The sequence below is a fragment of the Pelodiscus sinensis genome, chromosome 10 (genome assembly GCF_052426305.1).
Source record: "Pelodiscus sinensis isolate ZL-2025 chromosome 10, ASM5242630v1, whole genome shotgun sequence".
Taxonomy (NCBI): domain Eukaryota; kingdom Metazoa; phylum Chordata; order Testudines; family Trionychidae; genus Pelodiscus; species Pelodiscus sinensis.
In genome coordinates this window covers 6,674,968-6,695,744 of record NC_143061.1, presented here as the reverse complement: position 1 = coordinate 6,695,744, position 20,777 = coordinate 6,674,968, and the positions used below count along the sequence as shown (strand labels likewise).

At 63.7% G+C, this 20,777-nt stretch overlaps 1 protein-coding gene across 1 annotated transcript in view; it reads left to right on the top strand.

The window, feature by feature from the left end:
* Positions 1 to 14,562, top strand: part of LOC112543923 (solute carrier family 12 member 9-like) — a 44,831-nt gene extending 30,269 nt beyond the window's left edge. Inside the window, exons 10-13 of the mRNA XM_075938147.2 lie at positions 4,766 to 4,958; positions 9,819 to 9,993; positions 12,204 to 12,350; positions 13,082 to 14,562. Coding sequence (XP_075794262.1) covers positions 4,766 to 4,958; positions 9,819 to 9,993; positions 12,204 to 12,350; positions 13,082 to 13,875 — 1,309 coding nt within the window. The 3' untranslated portion in view covers positions 13,876 to 14,562. The remainder of the gene's footprint in view (positions 1 to 4,765; positions 4,959 to 9,818; positions 9,994 to 12,203; positions 12,351 to 13,081) is intronic.
* The last annotated feature ends 6,215 nt before the right edge of the window (positions 14,563 to 20,777 follow it).

Sequence of the window (20,777 nt, the reverse complement as noted above, 5' to 3'; positions counted from 1 at the left end):
TGGCTCGCGGCTCAGAGACGGGTCGTGAGCATGGCTCCCGTGGGGCGGGGAGCCGACCGTGCGCCCGGATCTGGGAGCCCCATTGGACAGCACGTTGGTGATGCGCCGTGGGGGCCGATCTGATTGGCTAATGGTTCAGGGATGAGTTGTGAGCGGAAGCCCTGTTGGATAATGAATTACTCAGAGACATATTTGCTTGGGAGAAGTAAATCTGGCCTGTACATTGTTGCCGAGTTGTGATTATATTGTACCACGCTCTGTAAATCACGCACAGCGCCTTGATATACGGCCCCGAGACCGGGTTGTAATTGAAACCAAACGCAGGCAACGCAGTGGCGCGGCGTTTCTTGGCAAGGCTGGTCCGCGTCCAGCGCGGAGCGAAGCCGGGCAGCGATGCCCTGGAACATCCCTGGCGAAGCCATCTCCAGAGTGCTGCCTCGGTTTCTCCCCCATGATAATCATCCCCAAAGATCTCTGGCTCGGGCAGTGTTTGTGAGCTACGGGGCTGAGCTAGGCTTGGAAGCCCGGCCGGACTCCTGGGTTGTGATTTGTCCTTGGACAAGGCGCGCCTCTGCTTTGCCTCAGTTTGCCCACCTGTGAAATGGGGACATTGCCCGGTGCCCATCTCCCTGGCAGATTGGGGATGAAGAACTCCAAGGCTGCAGTCTCTGCATGACCTGGTGTGACGTAGTGGGCATGCAGTACACTCTGGTGGGCAGGTTGGGCATTTGCTGGTTGCTGTGCTGGGCTGTGGGTGACCCCTACTGGCTTGCGTCTGTAAGCACTGCCCAGCGGCGGGGTCTCCCTGAGGGACCTCATGTCACCTAGACCAGGGCCCAGCCAGTGCTCACCTGAGCAGGGAAGGTTTTTGAACAAAGGAAGGGTGTGGCTTTGAGAAGGGGCAGTCTTGGCTGGGAAAACATGAAGAGAAGAGACTAAGCTGAGTACTGGGGGTTCAGGGGCCTGTGGACCCCACCCCAAGGGGTCTGAGGCTGCCTGCCCCCTCACCTCGATGCCCACATAGAACCTGGGCTGTGCTGTACCTCGCAGAGGCCAGACATCCTCTCCATTCTACTGGCTGGCGGAGTCTCATCTTGCTGCAGACGGGGGTTACCTGGCTTGCTCCAAAACTGTCCAAGGCTCCTAGCAAGGGGATCGCCAGCCCTGGGCATGGTTGCTGGCTCCCCCTTTCACTCAGCTGGGTCCCCTGGGGGGCCACGGGTCTTCCTGCAGCCTCTGGACACTGAGCTCCCCCCCCCCGTGATGGCACGTCGGGATTCCCCCCCATCCTGCACCCCCGTAGCAGCCAGAACAGACTCCGCCAGCCACTAGAACAGAGGGGGGGTCATTGCTTCTCCAGGATACAGCCCAGCACAGACGTCAGGGCCAGGGTGCCTCAGACCCCTTGGGTTAGGGGGTCCCTTGCCCCCCCCCCAACAGCACCCAGCTTAGTCTGTTTCCTTCATGCTCTTTAGCCAGAAACTGCCCAGCTCCCAGGCCCTGCCCCCCAGCCAGGTGGCCGTCTCCGCCTCCCTCCCTTTGTCTCTCCCTCTGGGAAGAGCCTTGTTATCTGGACTCGGTGTCTGGGCCAATCCACATGTGGGTGAGTCAGTGGGAATCACATCACAGCCCGCCGGGTCACAGAGCAGACAGCCCCCCCACGTCACACCCCCACCTGAGGAATGGCAAGACCTGGAGGGGTTTCCACCGCCAAGCAACGTTCAGCCCAGCAAGGCGACTCCCACAAGAGGCAGGTGCTATGGCGTTGTGCTCGGCACGGGACGGCTCCTGCTGCTCTCGGGCCTGGCTCCGGCTGAGGAGCGGGCGTGCAGCGCAGAGACGCCACCCCGTGTGTCACATCAGTCTAGACGGCAGTGGCTAAGGGCCCCACCCAGCCACGTGGCCGAGCGTCTGTCTGCTCCCCAGTGGCAACTAGCGGGCTGGGTGGGGCGAGCCGCGGAAGATGGGAAGCTGGTCTAGGGTGGAGCAGGCAGAGGAGCCGTCTGAGTGAGCCGGGCACAGCAGCAGGCCGAGAGGAGCTGGCTAGCGGCAGCCCATGCATGTGCCCTGCCGCTGGGGCAGCCACGCAAGGACACGTCAGGCACGTTCCCTGCAGGCCGCTGCCCTACCCAGAGCAGCACCGGGCTCCTTTTCGCACAAAGAGCAGTTAACGGCCTCCTCTGCTCCATTAGCTAACGAGCTCTGAGCCGGCAGCCTGGCTGCATTCTCCTCTCGTCCTCGCCAAGCCGCCCGCACAGGTCACGCGGGACTCTGGGTTCGGGCTTTTGGGGCCTACAGCCGGGGCACCCCTTTCCAGGCACTGGGGTGTGCGTAGACCTGCCCCGGGGGGAGCTGTGGTGGGGCCCAGCAGAAGGGAGAGGAGACGAGAGCTGGCCCGGTGAGATCTTGCATTTGCCCCGGGTTGCTGAGGCTGCGGGGGCAGGACGGCAGGGTGCTGGGCTGCGAGCGGCCGGTGCTCTGGTGAGATGCAACACGGCATTAAAAATCAGGGGGGACCCAGCTCTGCACCCCCCCCAGCACACCCACATGCCACCCCCCCAGGTGTGCACATACATTCATGTCTTCAGCGTCCCCCGGAGCTGGGCCGGGTAGAGGTCCCTGCGGCCTGAGCGCCAGTTACTAAGTAGATGGAAACTGTCAGTCCGTCTCCCCCCACCCCTTCCCCCACCCCGCTCTGCCGGGCACCGCCGCCAGCTGGGGAAGCAGAGGCCCGGGTGGAAAGGCTAATGAACGAGCCAGGCACGTTTCTGAAGGGAAATAAGCCTTGAATTGAGCTTGGCTGGAGCCGCAGTTTTCCCCTCAAGATCGATGGGGAAACTGAGGCCCAGGTTAGGGTTTGCCAACTGCTCTAGCCCGAGCGGGCTGGTCATGGTGTGACACGGGGGCTAAGAGTCACCTAGTTCTGTCAGCCTCCCCGTACCTTGCCGCCCACCCCAGGGCTTCCCAGCCCCTCTGCATAGGCGCGGCAGCCTAGCGTGGGGTGTCCCCCTGTCGATAGCTCCTCCTGGGCCCGTTCCCCAGAGGCGCTGCTGGGTCTGCTCCGGTAGCTTCCAGCCAGAGCAGAGGAGGCGCCAGACTGCTCCGGATCGGGCCCCCTCAGCCTTGATTACACGCGGGAAGCCTGGAGACGAGGGATAAAAATGCCTTCCCCAATCGATCCCGGCTGCTGCTCTCAGGCTCCGGCTCCCGGCAGTGATTGGCAGGCCCCCGCGCTCCGAGCCATTGCATTCCCCTCACATCCCGCAGTGCTGCCCTTCACCCTGCTGATATCGGCCCCGGGGACTGGCCTGGCTCCCGTTGCCAGCCTCAGGGGAAGGGACCTGCCAGGGAACACGCCTGCTGAGGAGCAGCCCGGGTGCTGGCCAGCCCCTGGGCAGCCTATGCTGCAGCCCGTGCTCCCCGGAGGAAGCTGGTGGGTCTGGCTGAGAGGCCTTGGCCTACAAGGAGCCTAGCTCTCAGCTCCCTGGTACGGGTAATTGGGCTGCCCATGGCTCCCCATACTGGTGCGGGGGTGACAGGCACTGCTGGGGGGGGGAGGGCGTGTGGAACCACCCAGGCCGAGCCGAGACTAGAACCTGGCAGCTTCTGCTCCCACCTGGGCTGGTCCCACTTGGCTGAGGGAGCGTCCCCATGAGGTGCTGGGACAGGGCTCAGCGGGTGCGTCTGGCCTTCCGCCACCCAGCACGAGGGCAGCCGGGCAGGCTCTGGAGAGAGGCCCTGGCTGAGGGCGGGAGGGGCCGGAGGAACCTGCATCCAAAGCGTTAATGTCCCAGCCGGGCGCTGCTGCGGGGTGGGGGGCGGGGGAGCGTTTATGAGGATCGATTCCCCACTTAGCCGCAATCTCGCTTTATTATTCACCTTTTTTTCCCTTCAGAGCAGAAGCAGCCCCCCCCCCCCCCCCCTCTGGCCTTTGTCTCTGGTTTGCTGGGCTGTTGCTAAGGGCTGGGGAGCATCATTACCAGCCTCCCTTAAATCTTCCTCAGACCGCGGGGAGACGAGCCCCGGGTAATTAAGCCACAGGCAGCCCCCCAAGCCGAGCCCCGCCTGCCGGTGACTGCTCCTGCCACTGGAGAGCCAGGCCCCTCCCGTGTGCTGTCCCCAAGCTCGGGGGGCTGGTTTTCCACAGGGCTCATCCTTGTCTCCGAGCCCCCCAATTGGAAATTAAAACATGGAGGGATTCCTGGCGATAAAGCTGCCCCACGGAGCCCTCGGCTCCCTCCCCTGCAGCGCGGAGGGGCCAAGTAGGGCTCTTTCCAGTCGTGCCGAGTGGGGAGGCAGCCAGGGTGTGGCCAGGCCCAGGCTGTGCTGAGGCAGGCGGCAGTCGCGGTCTCACCCGGCAGAGGGCTGGCCCAGTGCCTGCTGGTTCCACGGGGTGCAAGTGGCTCCAGCCATCGCAGGTCGCTGAGCTGTGACTGAATAGCCGTGCCCAGCGGGCAGGGTGCCGCCCGGCCTGGAGGGCGCATCCCGCAGGCCCCAAGCTCTGACTGGGACGGGGTGGGAGCATAGGGAGTAGTGCCCGGCCCTGACTTGCCCTCTCCCGATGTCCCTGCTGGGCTGGGTCCAGTTTCTCCCCTTGGCAGCTCTTGTGGGGGAGAGATTTCCCCCTCCTCCGGCATCCCATCCCAGCTCGATTAGAGCCAGCCTGACCCCGAGCGTCCCCTAGGAGCCCTCTCTCCGTCTCTCTGCGCGGCCGGTGCGGCTCCTGCCGCTGGGGCTGAGGCGCCGTCTCCGCTCTCCCCTGCAGGCCCACGTTCCAGTACTTCACCTGGCACACCTGCGTGCTGGGCATCCTGGGCTGCGGCATCATGATGTTCCTCATCAGCCCCATCTACGCCTCGGCCAGCGTGGCCTTCATGCTGCTGCTGTTGCTGGCCCTGCACTACCTGTCGCCGAGCAGCAGCTGGGGCTACATCAGCCAGGCCCTCATCTTCCACCAGGTAGGCGTCCGCGCCGCCCTGCCCGCAGGTGAGCGAGTCCTGCCCCTTCCCAGGTGCTTCCCTCCCTGTCCTGGTGGTAGGCTCGTCCCCCCCCCCCCCCCACGCACACACCTGTCATTCAGCGTCAGCACCGAAAACACCCGCTCGATCTTATCAGACTCCCTTCTCGGGAGCAGCGCCTCAGGCGCTGATTGGCAGCTCGCGAGGTTCCTCCAGCAGCACGACTGGGGCCAAGGGTCTGCCACTGGGATAAATGTGGCGGGAATTTGTTACGTATCTCAGAAGCAGGATGCCTGCTCCACAAGGGGCCGCTGGCCGGTCGAGAGGCTGAAGGAGCCCTCGGGGACAGTACGACCGTGGCAGAGAACCGGAGTGGACTCCTTGTATCAGTCTTCACGGCTGAGGTCCTGACAGAGATTCCCAAACCTGAGCCATTCTTTGTAGGGGACAAATCTGGGGAACTACCCGAGAGTGAGGTGTCATTAGAGGAGGTTTTGAATCAAATCGATAAACTAAACCGTCATAAGTCGCTAGGGCCAGATGGCATCCACCCAAGAGTGCTGAAATGGCAGAACAACTAGCTGTGGTTTGTAATGTGTCCCTTAAATCAACGTCTGTACCAAATGACTGGAGACTAGCTAATGTGATGCCAGTTTTTAAAAAAGGGCTTCAGAGGTGATCCTGGCAATTCCACGCCAGTAAGTCTGACTTCAGTACCAGGCAAACTGCTTGGAACGAGAGTAAAGAACAGAATTGTCAGACACGTGGATGAACATAATTTGTCGGGGAAGACTCAGCATGGTTTTTATAAGGGGAAATCATGCCTCACCAGTCTATTAGTTCTTTGAGGGGGGTCAACAAGTATGTGGACAAGGGGAACCCAGTGGATCTAGGGTGCTAAGCTCTCCAGAAAGCCTTTGAGAAGGTCCCTCACCAAAGGCTCTGAAGCAAACTAAATTGTCATAGTCTGGGGCGACAGGAAGGGTTAAGTGTGAGGGAGGTTGTCACGGCTCACACTTGGCCCCTCGGCTCCTGGGTGGAACCCCCCTCTCCAGTGTGGAAGCCACTTCTTGGAGTCCACTCCAGTGCAGCGACCCTTTCTCGGGGTGCCCGCTCTCACCTGGGGCATCCGCCCCTCCGACTCCGGGACGGTGCCTCTCAGAGCCTTCAGCCACCTGACTCCGCCGTGAGCCCCTTCGAGGGGTCCACTCTCTCTGGACCCCCAGGGCCTCCACTCCCAGAAGGAATAGCGCCCCCCTGTTCTCTAGACCAGAGAAACTATCAGCCAGCCCAAAACAGAAGGGTTTATTGAGCTTTGAACACAGCAACAGATCACTCAGGCCTGGGCCCTGGGCCCCCAGCCCACCCGTCAGCCAGCTCAGTCCTGCCAGCTCTGCCCTCAGTCCCCCAAAACAACCAACAGTCTCCCAGCAGAGCCTCCAATATCCCCAGCAACAGCCCCTCCCCCGTCCATTGTCTTCTCCCCAGGTAAGAGGGTCACCTGGCCCCTCTCTTCTCTGCCTCTTCTCCTCCGTCCCATGTTCTCCCCTCGCTGGGGCCACCTGGGCCGGTTGCCGGGGTCCCTCTCTGCCGCCCATTGTCTGTCATCCGGCCAGAACTGGCTGTGTCCTCCAAGCAGGGTCGGGGTCACCAGGGTCCCAGACACCCCGGCTCCAACTCTGGGCTGTTCCCTGACACAACAAACTCCCCCGCTTTGTCACGTCAAACCAGTAACTGCTGGGCACTTATGCAACACCCCCCTTTGACCCCTAAAACTCCCCACTTCCTCACAGAGGGGCAATGGGCCTGCAGCCAGTGGGCACAGCCGTCCAGTTCATAGGACTGTTCTTCCAACCCTCCCAGCTCCCACGCTTTGGGGGCCCCCATGGGGCCCAGGGCAGTCCAGGAGACATGCAGGGGCTGGGGCTGGCAGCCGGTGGTGGACAGTGAGCAACCCAGCTGGGAGCCGGGGAAGCAGAGCAGACTGGGGCTGGGTTGCTCCACTCCTCCCCCCGCTGCCGCCAGCAAGTGCAGGGGGTCCCAAACCCTGCTGCTGGCACCAGGCGCCCCACTAGTCCCCTTGGCCACGTTACTCGGGGGAAGGGACTTGGGGGCAGGGGTGGAGCAGGTGTGGGAAGAGGCAGGGAGGTGGTGGAGCAGGGGTGGGAGCTTGGAGGAAGGAGCGGAGTGGGGGCAGGACGAGGCGGAGCCTTCCCCCAGATGAGGGGTGGCACGGGGCAGAGTCATGTGGGAGGGCGGTCATGTGGCCAGTGTCTCTCTTGTGTCCCTCCCTAGCAGTCACCACTGGTCATGGGATAAGGGGGAAAGTCCTTTTATGGGTTGGTAACTGGTTAAAAGATAGAAAACAAAGTGTAGGGATAAATAGTTTTCAGAGTGGAGAGAGGAAACTCCTGGTGTCTCCCAGGGGTCTGTCCTGGGACCCATCCTGTCCAACATATTCATAAATGATCTGGAGACGGGTAAACAGTGGGGGGATGGGGAAATTTGCAGATGATACAAAATTGCTCAAGATCGTTAAGACCCAAGCAAATTGCGAAGAGCTTTGAAAGGATCTCACGAAACTAGGGGACTGGGTAACATTAATGGCAGATGAAATGTAATGTTGATAAAGGCAAAGTAATGCATATTGGGAAAACATAATCCCAACTATGCATTCAAAGCTGATGGGGACTAAATTAGCTGTTACCATTCAAGAGCGAGATCTTGGCGTCATTGTGGATAGTTCTCTGAAAACATCCACTCAGTGTGCAGCGGCAGTGGAAAAAAAGCAAATAGACTGTTGAGAATCATTAAGAAAGCGATAGATAATAGGACAGAAAATATCCTTGCCTCTGTATAAATCCATGGTACGCCCACACCTTGAATACTGCGTGCAGATGTGGTTGTCCCATCTCAAAAAAGATATATTGGAACTGGGGAAGGTTCAGACAAGGGCAACAAAAATGATTAGGGGTTTGGAACAGCTTCCATATGAGAAAAGATTAGTAAGACTTTTCAGCTTCGAAAAAAGTCAACTATGGGAGGAGATGATAGAGGTTTATAAGATCATGGCCAATGAGAAATAAATAAGAAACTGTTATTTACTCCTTCTCATAACTCAAAAACTAATTACCGTAACATTGCAAGTATAATGCGCACCTATGTATAATGCGCACCCTGACTTTGGAATCTTAGCGTAATGAAAAAATCTGAACTATGTATAATGCGCCCTGGGGTTTGAAGCCATCGAGCTTAGCAGCCCCACAACCTCTGCCAACAAGTGGCTGTCCCGCAGCCAGGAGCCGACCCGCCAGCACCTGGCCCAGCCTCGCCCGCTTCCCGGAGGCAGCCCCGGGCTGCAGGAGAGCAGGAGGGAGGGACGCGCTGCTCCCACCTGCAGGCTTGCCCAAGAGGTTTGGGTTGCACAGCTTCTTCCCTCCCTGGTGCTCGCCGAGCTCGTGCCTGCCGCCGGGACCTCCGGGGGCAGCCTGAAGGAGCACCAGGCAGGCAGTGAGCCAGGGCGCTGCAGCCTGGCGGTGCTGCCGGCTCCTTGCCTTATCCGGGAGTCTGGCGGGGAGGCGACCACCGCGCCGTGCTGCAGCAGGAAAATTTCTGGGCACAGCCTGAAGGAGCACTGGGCAGGCAGCGAGCCAGGGCACTGCCAAAATAAAACTTTAAAAAATAACACCTATGTATAATGCGCACCCCGACTTTGACCCCAAAAAGTTGGAAAAAAGTGCGCACGATACTTGTGATTTTATGGTAATGAAATAATAGCAAGTTTTAATTTAAACAAACACAAGGAAATATTTCTTCACACAACACAGTCAACCTGTGGAACTCCTTGCCAGAGGATGTTGTGAAAGCCAAAGTCTATAAAAGGGTTAAAAAAAGAGCATGATACATTCATAGCGGTTAGGTCATCAATGGCTATTAGCCAGGACGGGCAGGGATGGTGTCCCTAGTCTCTGTTTGTCAGACGCTGGGAATGGGTGACGGGGAGGGATCCCTGTTCTGTTCATTCCCTCTGGGGCACCTGGTGCTGGCCACTGCTGGCAGACAGGTCACTGGGCTAGATGGACCTTTGGTCTGACCCCGTCTGGCTGTTCTTACGTTCTGTGAGGCTACTCCAGAATCACACCCTGCAGGGGCCAGCAGCTGCTTCCAGCGGCAGGTGGTGTCCTCATCCGAGCTGCGGGCGGAGCGGTGGGAGCCGCCCCCAGAGGTGGGTCCCAATCTCACACTACTGCACAGGCCAGGGCGGGTCTCTCCTCATGGCACTGGTGTGAGATCAGCCAGGTTCCCGGTCTTGGGGCCAAGCTCAGCGGAGCTGCCACGGGTTGGGGAGCTGGCTGGGCGGAGTGTGCGAGGCTCAGGAAGGGCTATTCATGCGGCTGCCTGAAATCCAGCTCTGTGCCCTGGGGGTTCCCAGGGCAAATGGGCCGCACAGCCCGGCTGGGCTCTGGAGCCCAAACCCCGACGCTCCCCCAACCCTGAAGATTTTCTTTCTCGTCCGCTGCTCCCCTCAGAGATCTTGGCCTGGCCTCAGGGAGCGTGTGCGTGAGGAAAACCACCGGTGCGGCGTGTACCGAGGAGTGACCTTTCTCCTGCCGGGACGTGACCCCAAATGGGATCACACGCAGGCCTGCCGCGGAGAGGCCCTGGCGCTGGGGTAGTGCCCACGCTGAGCATGGCACTGCCCGCAGGCAGGAAGAAAGAGCAGCCCCCGCCGCGTGGATGTGGCTGGGGGGGTGCTTGGCGGGCTGCCGAGCTAGCACCCCCCCACCGCAGGGGCTGCACCCGGAGCAGTGGGAGGGGTGTCTGTGCCCTGACTGCCTGCTCTGCCTTGCCCTGCGCCAGGTCCGGAAGTACCTGCTGATGCTGGACGTCCGGAAGGAGCACGTCAAGTTCTGGCGCCCCCAGATGCTGCTGGTGGTGCAGAACCCCCGGTCCTGCCTCCAGCTGATCAGCTTCGTCAACGACCTCAAAAAGAGCGGCCTGTACGTGCTGGGCCACGTGGAGCTGGCGCAGTTAGGTGAGCAGGGCCTGGGGCCGGGAACCGCGGGCGCCATCGCAGTGAGAGCAGGGCCTGGGGTTGGGAACCGCGGGTGCCATCGCACTGAAAGCAGGGCCTGGGGCCGGGAACCGCGGGCGCCATCGCAGCGAGAGCAGGGCCTGGGGCCGGGAACCGCGGGCGCCATCGCAGCGAGAGCAGGGCCTGGGGCCGGGAACCGCGGGCGCCATCGCAGTGAGAGCAGGGCCTGGGGCCGGGAACCGCGGGCGCCATCGCACTGAGAGCAGGGCCTGGGGTTGGGAACCGCGGGCGCCATCGCAGCGAGAGCAGGGCCTGGGGCCGGGAACCGCGGGCGCCATCGCAGTGAGAGCAGGGCCTGGGGTTGGGAACCGCGGGCGCCATCACAGCGAGAGCAGGGCCTGGGGCCGGGAACCGCGGGCGCCATCGCAGTGAGAGCAGGGCCTGGGGCCGGGAACCGCGGGCGCCATCGCAGTGAGAGCAGGGCCTGGGGCCGGGAACCGCGGGCGCCATCGCAGCGAGAGCAGGGCCTGGGGCCGGGAACCACGGGCGCCATCGCAGCGAGAGCAGGGCCTGGGGTTGGGAACCGCGGGTGCCATCGCACTGAAAGCAGGGCCTGGGGCCGGGAACCGCGGGCGCCATCGCAGCGAGAGCAGGGCCTGGGGCCGGGAACCGCGGGCGCCATCGCAGCGAGAGCAGGGCCTGGGGCCGGGAACCGCGGGCGCCATCGCAGTGAGAGCAGGGCCTGGGGCCGGGAACCGCGGGCGCCATCGCACTGAGAGCAGGGCCTGGGGTTGGGAACCGCGGGCGCCATCGCAGTGAGAGCAGGGCCTGGGGTTGGGAACCGCGGGCGCCATCGCAGTGAGAGCAGGGCCTGGGGCCGGGAACCGCGGGCGCCATCGCAGTGAGAGCAGGGCCTGGGGTTGGGAACCGCGGGTGCCATCGCACTGAAAGCAGGGCCTGGGGCCGGGAACCGCGGGCGCCATCGCAGCGAGAGCAGGGCCTGGGGCCGGGAACCGCGGGCGCCATCGCAGCGAGAGCAGGGCCTGGGGCCGGGAACCGCGGGCGCCATCGCAGTGAGAGCAGGGCCTGGGGCCGGGAACCGCGGGTGCCATCGCAGCGAGAGCAGGGCCTGGGGCCGGGAACCGCGGGCGCCATCGCAGCGAGAGCAGGGCCTGGGGCCGGGAACCGCGGGCGCCATCGCAGCGAGAGCAGGGCCTGGGGCCGGGAACCGCGGGCGCCATCGCAGCGAGAGCAGGGCCTGGGGCCGGGAACCGCGGGCGCCATCGCAGCGAGAGCAGGGCCTGGGGCCGGGAACCGCGGGCGCCATCGCAGCGAGAGCAGGGCCTGGGGCCGGGAACCGCGGGCGCCATCGCAGCGAGAGCAGGGCCTGGGGCCGGGAACCGCGGGCGCCATCGCAGCGAGAGCAGGGCCTGGGGCCGGGAACCGCGGGCGCCATCGCAGCGAGAGCAGGGCCTGGGGCCGGGAACCGCGGGCGCCATCGCAGCGAGAGCAGGGCCTGGGGCCGGGAACCGCGGGCGCCATCGCAGCGAGAGCAGGGCCTGGGGCTGGGAACCGCGGGCGCCATCGCAGCGAGAGCAGGGCCTGGGGCCGGGAACCGCGGGCGCCATCGCAGCGAGAGCAGGGCCTGGGGCCGGGAACCGCGGGCGCCATCGCAGTGAGAGCAGGGCCTGGGGCCGGGAACCGCGGGCGCCATCGCAGTGAGAGCAGGGCCTGGGGCCGGGAACCGCGGGCGCCATCGCAGCGAGAGCAGGGCCTGGGGCCGGGAACCGCGGGCGCCCTCGCAGCGAGAGCAGGGCCTGGGGCCGGGAACCGCGGGCGCCATCGCAGCGAGAGCAGGGCCTGGGGCTGGGAACCGCGGGCGCCATCGCAGCGAGAGCAGGGCCTGGGGCTGGGAACCGCGGGCGCCATCGCAGTGAGAGCAGGGCCTGGGGCCGGGTGCCACAGGCTCCGGCATGGGGCAGGAGCGAGTGGGGTTGCCATGGTGACAGAGCCGATGCCGGGGGATCCAGGCCGTAGGGGAGAGCGGCTCGGGGTTGGGGGTGACCCCCGGTGGGGGCTCTTGCAGGGAGACCCCTCGGAGCCGCACTGGCACTGCGCTGCTCCGGGAGTTGAGCTCCCCCGGGGTGTGGGGCACAGGGCGGGCAGGCGGGGGAGAGGGCTGTGTTCACTGCCTGCCCCATCTCCCCCAGACTCCCTGCCCTCCGACCCCCTGCAGACACAGGCTGACTCCTGGCTCCTGCTGGTCGACAGGCTGAACATCAAAGCCTTTGTGAACCTCACGCTGGCCGACTCGGTGAGACACGGCGTCCAGCAGCTGCTCTTCATCTCCGGGCTGGGTGAGTCGCCGCGGGCAGCGCCCGGTGCACGCTGGCTGTGCCGTGGGAAGGGTCCAGTCGCAGGGTTACTGCCTGCCAGGTCCTCTGCAAGGGCAGTGTAGGCTCCCAGCAGCTGCGGGGCAGGGCCCAGCACATCCCTCGGCCTCCTGCTGCATTGGGGGGGCCCTCTGTGAGCGCCAGGCCTGTGGGTGTCCCGCTAGCCAGATGGTGGCAGCTGATGGTGACAGAGCTGTGGCAGGACATGGCTTTGCTCCCCCCGGGAGACCAGCTACTGCTCCCTTCCCCCCCGGGAGAACTGGAGCTAGTGACCCAGCCTTGCTGAAGGAATGGGCTGGTGTCACAGCGCCACAGGATCGGTCCCATGTCCCCAGCTTTGGACCAGTCTCTGGGAGGCCCCTGCTGGGTGCCACATAAGGGAAACTGAGGCACAAATCAGCTTCATAGCGATGTTAGCGGAACTCCCCACGTCCTCGGGCCTGGCGCCGGCGTTCAGTAGTCCCTGGCAAACTGCTGGCGCTGCAAACTGCCCCTGCTGGCACCGCATCCACTAGGCAGGCAGAGGGTGGTGCGGTGGGCCGTCGCCAGCCTGGGTGCTGCTCTGAGGGCAGGCCAGCCCCGGCTGCCCCCATGCACCCCACAGCAGGGAGGGGCTGGCCCCGTACTCCCAGGCTGAGCTGGGCCCCTGGGGGGCAGCCCCAACAGCTAACCACGCGCCACACTCTGTCTGGCAGGTGGCATGAGGCCCAACACCATCGTGCTCGGCTTCTACGACGGCGCGGCGCCGCAGGACGAGCTGGCCCGGCACCCGGCCTTCGAGGATGGCGAGGCGGCGGTGGGTCTGAGCTTCCCCCCGGTGCGGAAGGCCGGGGCCCCCAGGCGGCTGTCGCCCCAGGAGTACGTGTCCGTGGTGGCCGACGCGGTGAAGATGCTGCGGAACGTGATGCTGGCCCGCGCCTTCGAGCACTTCGACAAGCCACAGGCGCCCTCCATCGACGTCTGGCCCCTCAACCTGCTGCGCCCCGACAGCGCCCGCTATGCCGACACCTGCAGCCTCTTCCTGCTACAGATGGCCTGCGTGCTCAGCATGGCCCGGGCCTGGCGCCGCGCCCAGCTCCGCCTCTTCCTGTGCGTGGAGACGGGGGCCAGGACCCGCGGGCAGGAGGACAAGCTGCGCCAGCTGCTGAAGGATCTGCGCATCCAGGCTGCCATCCACATGGTGCCCTGGGACGCCGTGGTGGCCCTGCACTGGCAGAAACAGCACGAGCGGCAGGCCAGGCCGGAGGAGGCCGCCATGAACTTCCCTGGCAACGCCACCTGCATCTCCGACGAGTACCTGCAAGCCGCCAACAGGCTGATCCTGGAGCAGAGCCCCTCGCCCACCATCCGCTTCCTCTACCTGCCCCGGCCCCCCGCCGACACCAGCCTCTACCCCAGCTACCTGCACCAGCTGGAGTTGCTCACCCGGGACCTGGGCCCCACCCTGCTGGTGCACGGTGTCAGCGCCGTCACCAGCACCGAGCTCTAGCGCCCGGGCCGGGGAAGGGGACTGCGGCGTTCGGACCAGGCTGGCTCAGGGCTTCCCTGGCAGAGACCCCCCTCCCAAGCGCTCCCCCCGTGCCACCCTTGCTGAGAGGCTCCCTGCGCTCACGCAGCTCTGCGGCCCCATGGCCACGCTGCCAGCTGGGTGATGTGCCTGATCCGCCCAGCCCTGGCGGGCCCGCGTGGGGCTGCTCTGTGGGTTCCCGGCTCTCTGGCCTCTCTAAGCCAGGCCCTGTGGGCATGTGGGCCATAGCTGCAGTCATGGCTCCTGGGCCAGTCGGTGCCATGTGGGGACGAGCAGGCTGGGTGGCAACTCGGGTCGCCTGAGTTCTCGTCCCGACACTGACTGGGGGCGAGTGGCTGAACTGATGGGCCTCAGCTGGAGAACAGGTCACCTCCCCAGCAGCGTGGGCAGCAGCGGTGACTGGCAGGGAGCCCTAGTGGTGAGAGGCTGGTTGTCGTGAGACATGAGGAGCCAGTGGCCAGAGCCCTGGAGTCTCCACGTGCCCAGGAAGCTGGCGGCTGGGCTCTATGCACATGTGGAGTGGAACAAGACCTGGGCAGGTGCTATGGGGCAGCCGTGCACGAGGGCAGGGCAGGGCACGTGCCTTGAAACTGCCAGTAGCTTTATTTGCACTGAAACGTTACTGAAATAAATCTGCCATGGAGGCTGGAGGTGGAGCCCTGGCCATCTTGAGTCGGGGGTCTGATGTCGTCACAGTGCCCCAGTGCAGCACCCTCTGTCCACCGGCAGCCTGACCCCCTCCCATTGGCTGCAGGGCTCACAAGAGAGTTTGAAGGGAGGCAGGGTACCTTCGGGGGGTCACGGGCAGCCTGGGAGAAGGGGGCGTGGAGGGGTGACGGCCCCAGCGCTGGGCTAGGACGGAGCCGCGCAGTCGTGGGCTGGATGGACACAAGGGGCGGGGTGGCGCCTGTCGAGGCCGGAGCGAGAGGCGGCCGGTGCGGCGCTGAAAGGGGGGCAGAGCATGGCCAACAGTTTTGGCCACATGGATGGACAGGGAGGGCCAGATGTGGAGCCGCTGTGCGGAAGGGCTCCGCAGGGGTTGGACCCAGCTGGGCTATGGGGACCTGAGCAAGGCACCCGGGCAGCAGACGAGGGGGTGGAGCTGGCCCAGCGACAGAGGAAGGAAGGCAGAGCCAGAGGAAGGCTCAGAGGGGCGATTAGCAGCTCCCTGGCCAGACGTCCCCTAGGAGATGCCAGGGACAGGCTGTGCTCAGTCTGGACAGGAGACAGGCCGGGGGGCGGGGCAGGAGGGAACGGTGAGTCCTCAGCCTGGCGAGGGGGAGTGAGTTTGCCTCTGCAGAGGAGAGCCCCAGCCAGAGCTAGGGGGGAGGGAGCAGACCTCTGGGAGCCCCCACAGAACATGGGGGGCGGGGAAGCTGCCGAGGGACACGCTGACGCTCCGAGCATAGAGGTTGGCGGAGACCCAGCAGATGACAGTGGCGGGAGCCAGGAAGGACGAGCTGTGGAGCAGAGCCTGGCCAGGCTGGTTCTGGTGCGCTGGAGGCCTAGGGAGACCCATGGCTGAGCATTCGGAGTGCTTAGCAGAGGCAGGGGCTGGAGGGCAGTGGAAGAGGCTTGTGGGGCCAGGGCGTGGGTGAGACTGAAGCATGGCTGTGCTGAGGGGCCAGCCAGCATGGGGAGATTGGTATAGGGGTCATCAGCTGGGCTGTGTGAGCAGAGGGCGGATGTGCTGGCAGGCTGGCCCAGCTCTTGCAGGGGGTGGTGGAGGGGAGCGAAGCGTAGGGAGACAGCTCCGGACGGAGGGGGCAAGGCCAGCCTATGGCATCGCTGGCCTGTGTGTGATTTGGGAGTGAAGGGGGCTCGGGGTCAGAGCAGGGGCCTTAGCGGCAGACACAGCACAGTGCGGTGAAGACCTGGAGGGTGGGAGAGGTGAACCAGTGCTGCGGGGGAATGCAGAAGGGAGGAGGAATGCCAAACAGCCAGCCACAGTCCCAGGTCAATGTATACCTTAGATCTTACCAAAAGAGTCCGCTGAGTCAGTCCTCTAGACTCTAAAATCTAAAGGTTTGTTGAAAGAAAGAAAGAAAGAAAGAAAGAAAGAAAGAAAGAAAGAAAGAAAGAAAGAAAGAAAGAAAAAGAAAGAAAGAAAGAAAGTTGAGAGTAAAATTGTTAAATTAAATTACATACATGGATTACAAAGTTCCTGGCACAGGCTGGTAGCAGAGATGGATTGTTCTGCCGTCTTATAAGTTTCTGGATACGTCCTTTCTTAGGGTGGGCCATCAGCCCTTCTGGGCTCCGCTCATAGCAAAGATGCTCCAGGTGAGATGAGCTGGATTAAAGGCAAACCTGGAAGAACTCCCCAGAATCCTCTTTACAGCCTTGCCCATGTGGAGGGAATCCCATTGTTCTCCTGTGTGAAAGCAAGACCCAGCTGGAGTTTGTCATGTGCATGACTCAGCCCTTAGCGGTCATGGCTGACTGTTGGCACGTCGGGGACCCCCCCAATCCTGCACCCCGTCTTCAGCAAGATGAGACTCCACCAGCCAGTAGAACAGAGGTGGTTTATTGCTCTTCCAGGATACAGCACAGCACAGATGTGATGTGGTTTCAGGAGTCAGGGCCAGGATGCCTCAGACCCCTTGGGTTAGGGGGTCCATTGTCATCACTAGACCCTTAGCCCTCAGCTAAGGCTGCTTCCTTCATGTTTCCCAGCCAGCAACTGCCCCTTCCCCCGAAACCTCCCTTCCTTTGTTCCCTACCTGCCCTCAACCAGTCGGACAGGTTGGGTCTTTGCCTACATGACTTAAGGCAGCCGTCCAGCTGGGCAGTGCTACAGATACCGGCCAGTAGGGGTCCCCCCAGCCCACACACAGCCACCAGTGGCTGCCCAGAGGGTATGCCCTGCCCACTACATCACACTGACATGCTGGTCTGAACGGTCGCAGCAAAGTTCCTCGGAGGCGGATTGGCACCACTTTGGGCCCATTGTCAGGCAAGCGCTGACGTTCACTTGACTGGCCCCCTTTTGCACTAAGTTGGCCAAGTTTGTTGACGTCTCCCAGAAGCAAACATTTGCAACACAGGCACAGAGCCAACACTTGTATCTACACATACACACATGATACATGCCCACGAGCAGCAGCAGTAGAATCAGCGAGTCACAAGCTTTCTATAGACCTCCTGCTTGGCCCACTTGGTACAAGACTTGATGCAAACAGATCACAGCGGTTGTCACAACGTTTGGTATGTTCACGACAGAGTGCAGTAACGTCCCCCAGGAGGTGCCAGGGTGGCACCGCAGCCCTGCCGCCCTAGGCTGCGCCAGCCCCAGCTCTTCTTCACTCTTTGCCGTCAGGTGTCTCACACCCCACGCCACATGGTCAGCCCAGTGGTGGCAGCAGTGAGTTTTCCCCTCCCCACACCTGTGGCCTGTTTGGTCCCCTTGTGGGGCAGCTGCCAGTGGGTCATTTGCTGGATTCCAAGGCAGCGGGGCCTCACCAATGCAGAGCTCTTGGCACCCAGGTACTGGGCTCATGTGGGAGTCCTCTCATGCAGGTGGCTGGTGGAAGCAGGGGATGCGCCAGGAGAACTACAGTGCTGAGAGGGGCTGTCTCCCAGAGCCAGGGTGTTAGGGCTGCCAAGCCACCCCCTGCTGTGTCCCAGCTGGGCAGCCATGATGGTGCAGCACCCACAGGCCTGATCCCCACCCGGGGAGTCACTGGGAAACCCTCCATGAACCACCTGGTCTCACTTGACAAAAAGGCAGCACCTGCCCCATGGCTGCCAGACTCAGCCTGCCCAGGGAATTGGGTGATGGAGGAGGGGGGGCAGCTGGATCATGCTGCTCCTGTGCGTGACTGGGGCTCAGCCCCCCCTCCCCCCATCCTCCATGGAGGATAATTCACTGCAGCATCTTTCCAGCCAGGGATCCATAGAGAACAGTGTGGTGACCCCTCCCCTGCTCTCCCCTTCACTGCCCCCCCATTGCCAGCTCTGCTGGGCTCTGGTCCCCCTCACTCCCCCATTGCAGCCCCCCCATTGCCTCCTCTGTTGGGCTCTGGTCCCGCTTGCCTCCCCCATTGCAGCCCCCCCATCACCACTCTTACTGGGCTCTGATCCCCCCTGGCCCCTCCCATTGCAGCCCCTCCCCATCACCACCTCTGCTGGGCTCTGATCCTCCTCGCCCCCCTCCATTACCAACCTGTGGGAATCTGATCCACCTCGGTCCCCCCATCACAGCCTCCCCATCGCCACCTATGCGGGCTCTGATCCCCCTCCGTCTCCCCCCATTGCCACCCCTGCTGAGCTCTGATCCCCCTCCGTCTCTCCCCATTGCCACCCCTGCTGGGCTCTGAGCCCCGTCTGGCCCCACATTGGCTCCCGGAGGGGTGCTGCAGGATGCATGTGTGGGGCGGGCACTCTGGGCTGTCTTTAGCCCCTTGCAATCAGCATGGGAGCCCAGCACTCTGGCCTCGTAAATCACTCAGGTGATTGTCAATGACAGCACTGCTGGCAGGCCCCCAAACAACCCCTGTGCAGTGCGTGTCGGCTCAGCAGGGAGCACCTGGCCCAGAGCCGGGCAAAGGGCCTTGCCTGGGGCCCCCCAGCCCCCGCCCGGAGCCTGGGGGCCAGCCCTGGAGGCCGTGTGGCTCTGGGCTGCCCAGCGAGGCGGCAGCTTGAACGGCTCTGCCAGTTACGCCGGCAATTTCCCCTCCGCCTGACAGCGGTCGCTTTCATATCGCGCCGGGAGCTATTGATTAGGGGGAGGGGAGGAAATTGCCTCGGTGACGGCAGATAAATATATCAGCCGCCTGCCATGCCGGGATGGGCTTTGCAGACTAAAAGATGATGGATCGCTTCCTATTAGCCCCGGAGCAGCGGGTTTGCCGGGGCTGCGAGGCGAACAGACTGGGCGGGGGAAGGGAGACAGGCAGCGAGAGACTGGTCACAAGGGCCGGTGGGAATTAAGGACTGGACTGCGCTGCGCTGGGGGAGCCGATGAGGCTCAGTTGCCTGATCTCTCGGGGTTCCCGGAGGGGTGGAAGAGGCGGTGTTGTCCCAAGCCGAGTAGAGAGGCCTGGCTGGTCCAGGCTGGGTGCAGCTGGCATGGCAGGGAGCAGTGAGCGCCTGGGCCTGCCCCTGTATCCGGTGAAGGGCTGCCAGACGCACGGGAGCGACGCACACGCAGCCACAGGCGCCAAGTCTTCCGGCCCGGGGCGCTGTGCGTGGGAGGCTGAGCGGAGACCTCCCGGAGTGGGAGCAGCCGGCGGGCGGCCTCCAAGCCTGGGCGTTGTCCTGGCGACAGTGCCAGGCTGAGCGGCTGCTCGGCTACACGGGCCCCTGCAGAACCCGGCCATGGAGGGGGACAGGCCCAGCCTCAGCAGGGTGGCGTGGGCAGAGGCGCCAGCAGATTACAACAGCCCGGGCACTGGCTGGGACCAAGCCCTGTTCGGGGGGTCCCTTGAGTTCACCCCCGGCCTGGACTGTCTGAGCAGATTCAGCGTGGCCCCCCCCCCCCCAAAGCAGCCAGGGCTACCCAGCTGGGGCCACGGGCTTTGAGGAGAGCCTCCCCCCCAGACACCCCTGTCCTCCTGGCTTGCCCCCCCGGCCTCTGCGCCAGCCCCCCAGATTCGTGTGTGAGCTGGTGCCCACGGGACCCGCTGGGCCCGTGTTTGCCGCCGTCGGTCACCTCCGTGGTCGCGTCTCCCGCTCGCTCCGCCGGGAGCTGGGGGCCGCGCGGCAGGCAGCGGCGGCGCTGCCCATGTCAAGTCGTCAACGCTCATAAAGAGCCTCGGCCTGTCGCTGCCAATTCCCCAGCGAGGCCTGCAGAGCCTGACGGCGACGGCGGCTCCATACCAAGGAGCCCAGCGCCCCCAGAGCGGCCTGGCACCGGAGACGGTGCCTTCCCCTGCACGCCTTGGAGCTTGGGGGGGGGGGTGTACCTATGCACCACTCCACGGCACCCCCCTCTGCCAGCCCGGGCAGTGTCTGCAGGGGGGGTTAGCACCCGCCTCCGCAGGGCGGTGCCCAAAATGGAGAGTGGCAGAGAGGAGATAAACGCCTGGGGGCCAGTCCCCGGGGCTTGGCTGGCACCAGGCACTGCCAGCCAGGGAGCAGAGCGGGCAGCAGCCGGGGGTGCCCGTGGCACCGAGAGCGAGCCCAGGAGAGCGCGAGCAGAGGATGCTGGGAAGAGGGGATCTGTGGCAGGCTCGGGGGGGGGGCCAGCAGAGCACCACGGGGGGCAGGGACCAGTCGCAGTGGGCGGCGGCACTCTGCCCCGTGAACAGCAGTGCCAACTTGGCAAGCTCCGCCCAGGGGAGGGGCTTGTGTCTATTACCCATAAGCCCCTGCTGAACAGCTGGCAAGCATGTGTGCCTGGGGCAAGGGTGGGGTAAGAAAGGAAACCCACCATATTACCACTGGGCAAGCCGTGGATTCGGTCGGGGACGGGGTCTCCCTTCCATGCGGGCACCCCCCAAACCCGCTGCACTGACTGTGCTAATGTTGGCGATGGGGCCCCGCTGGACAGGCCTTGCGGAGCGGGACAAGCTGGCAGTTTACTGAGTACGAAATGAAGGCCATAAAACCCAAAAGTGGCAGGGCCCGGCTGGCTGCTTTTATTTCCAAACAGGCTGGGTAGCTGGCGCAGGGCAGCATGGGCCCCGGGCCCATCTTGTTAATTATCACGACGTAATTAAAAGCACCTCCCAAGCCTCGCACTTCATTACCTTCGTTGGCTTTGCCAGCGTGTCCTCCAGGAGCGTTAACCCTTCGCACCCCGTGGGGGACGCCTCCCGGTGGGTCTTGGGCCCCCCCCCCCCCAAGCATTTGGGCAGCAGGAGGCGCCTGGCACAAGTACCCCCCAGAATAACCTAACACTCAGTCCGGCATTCCTCGCG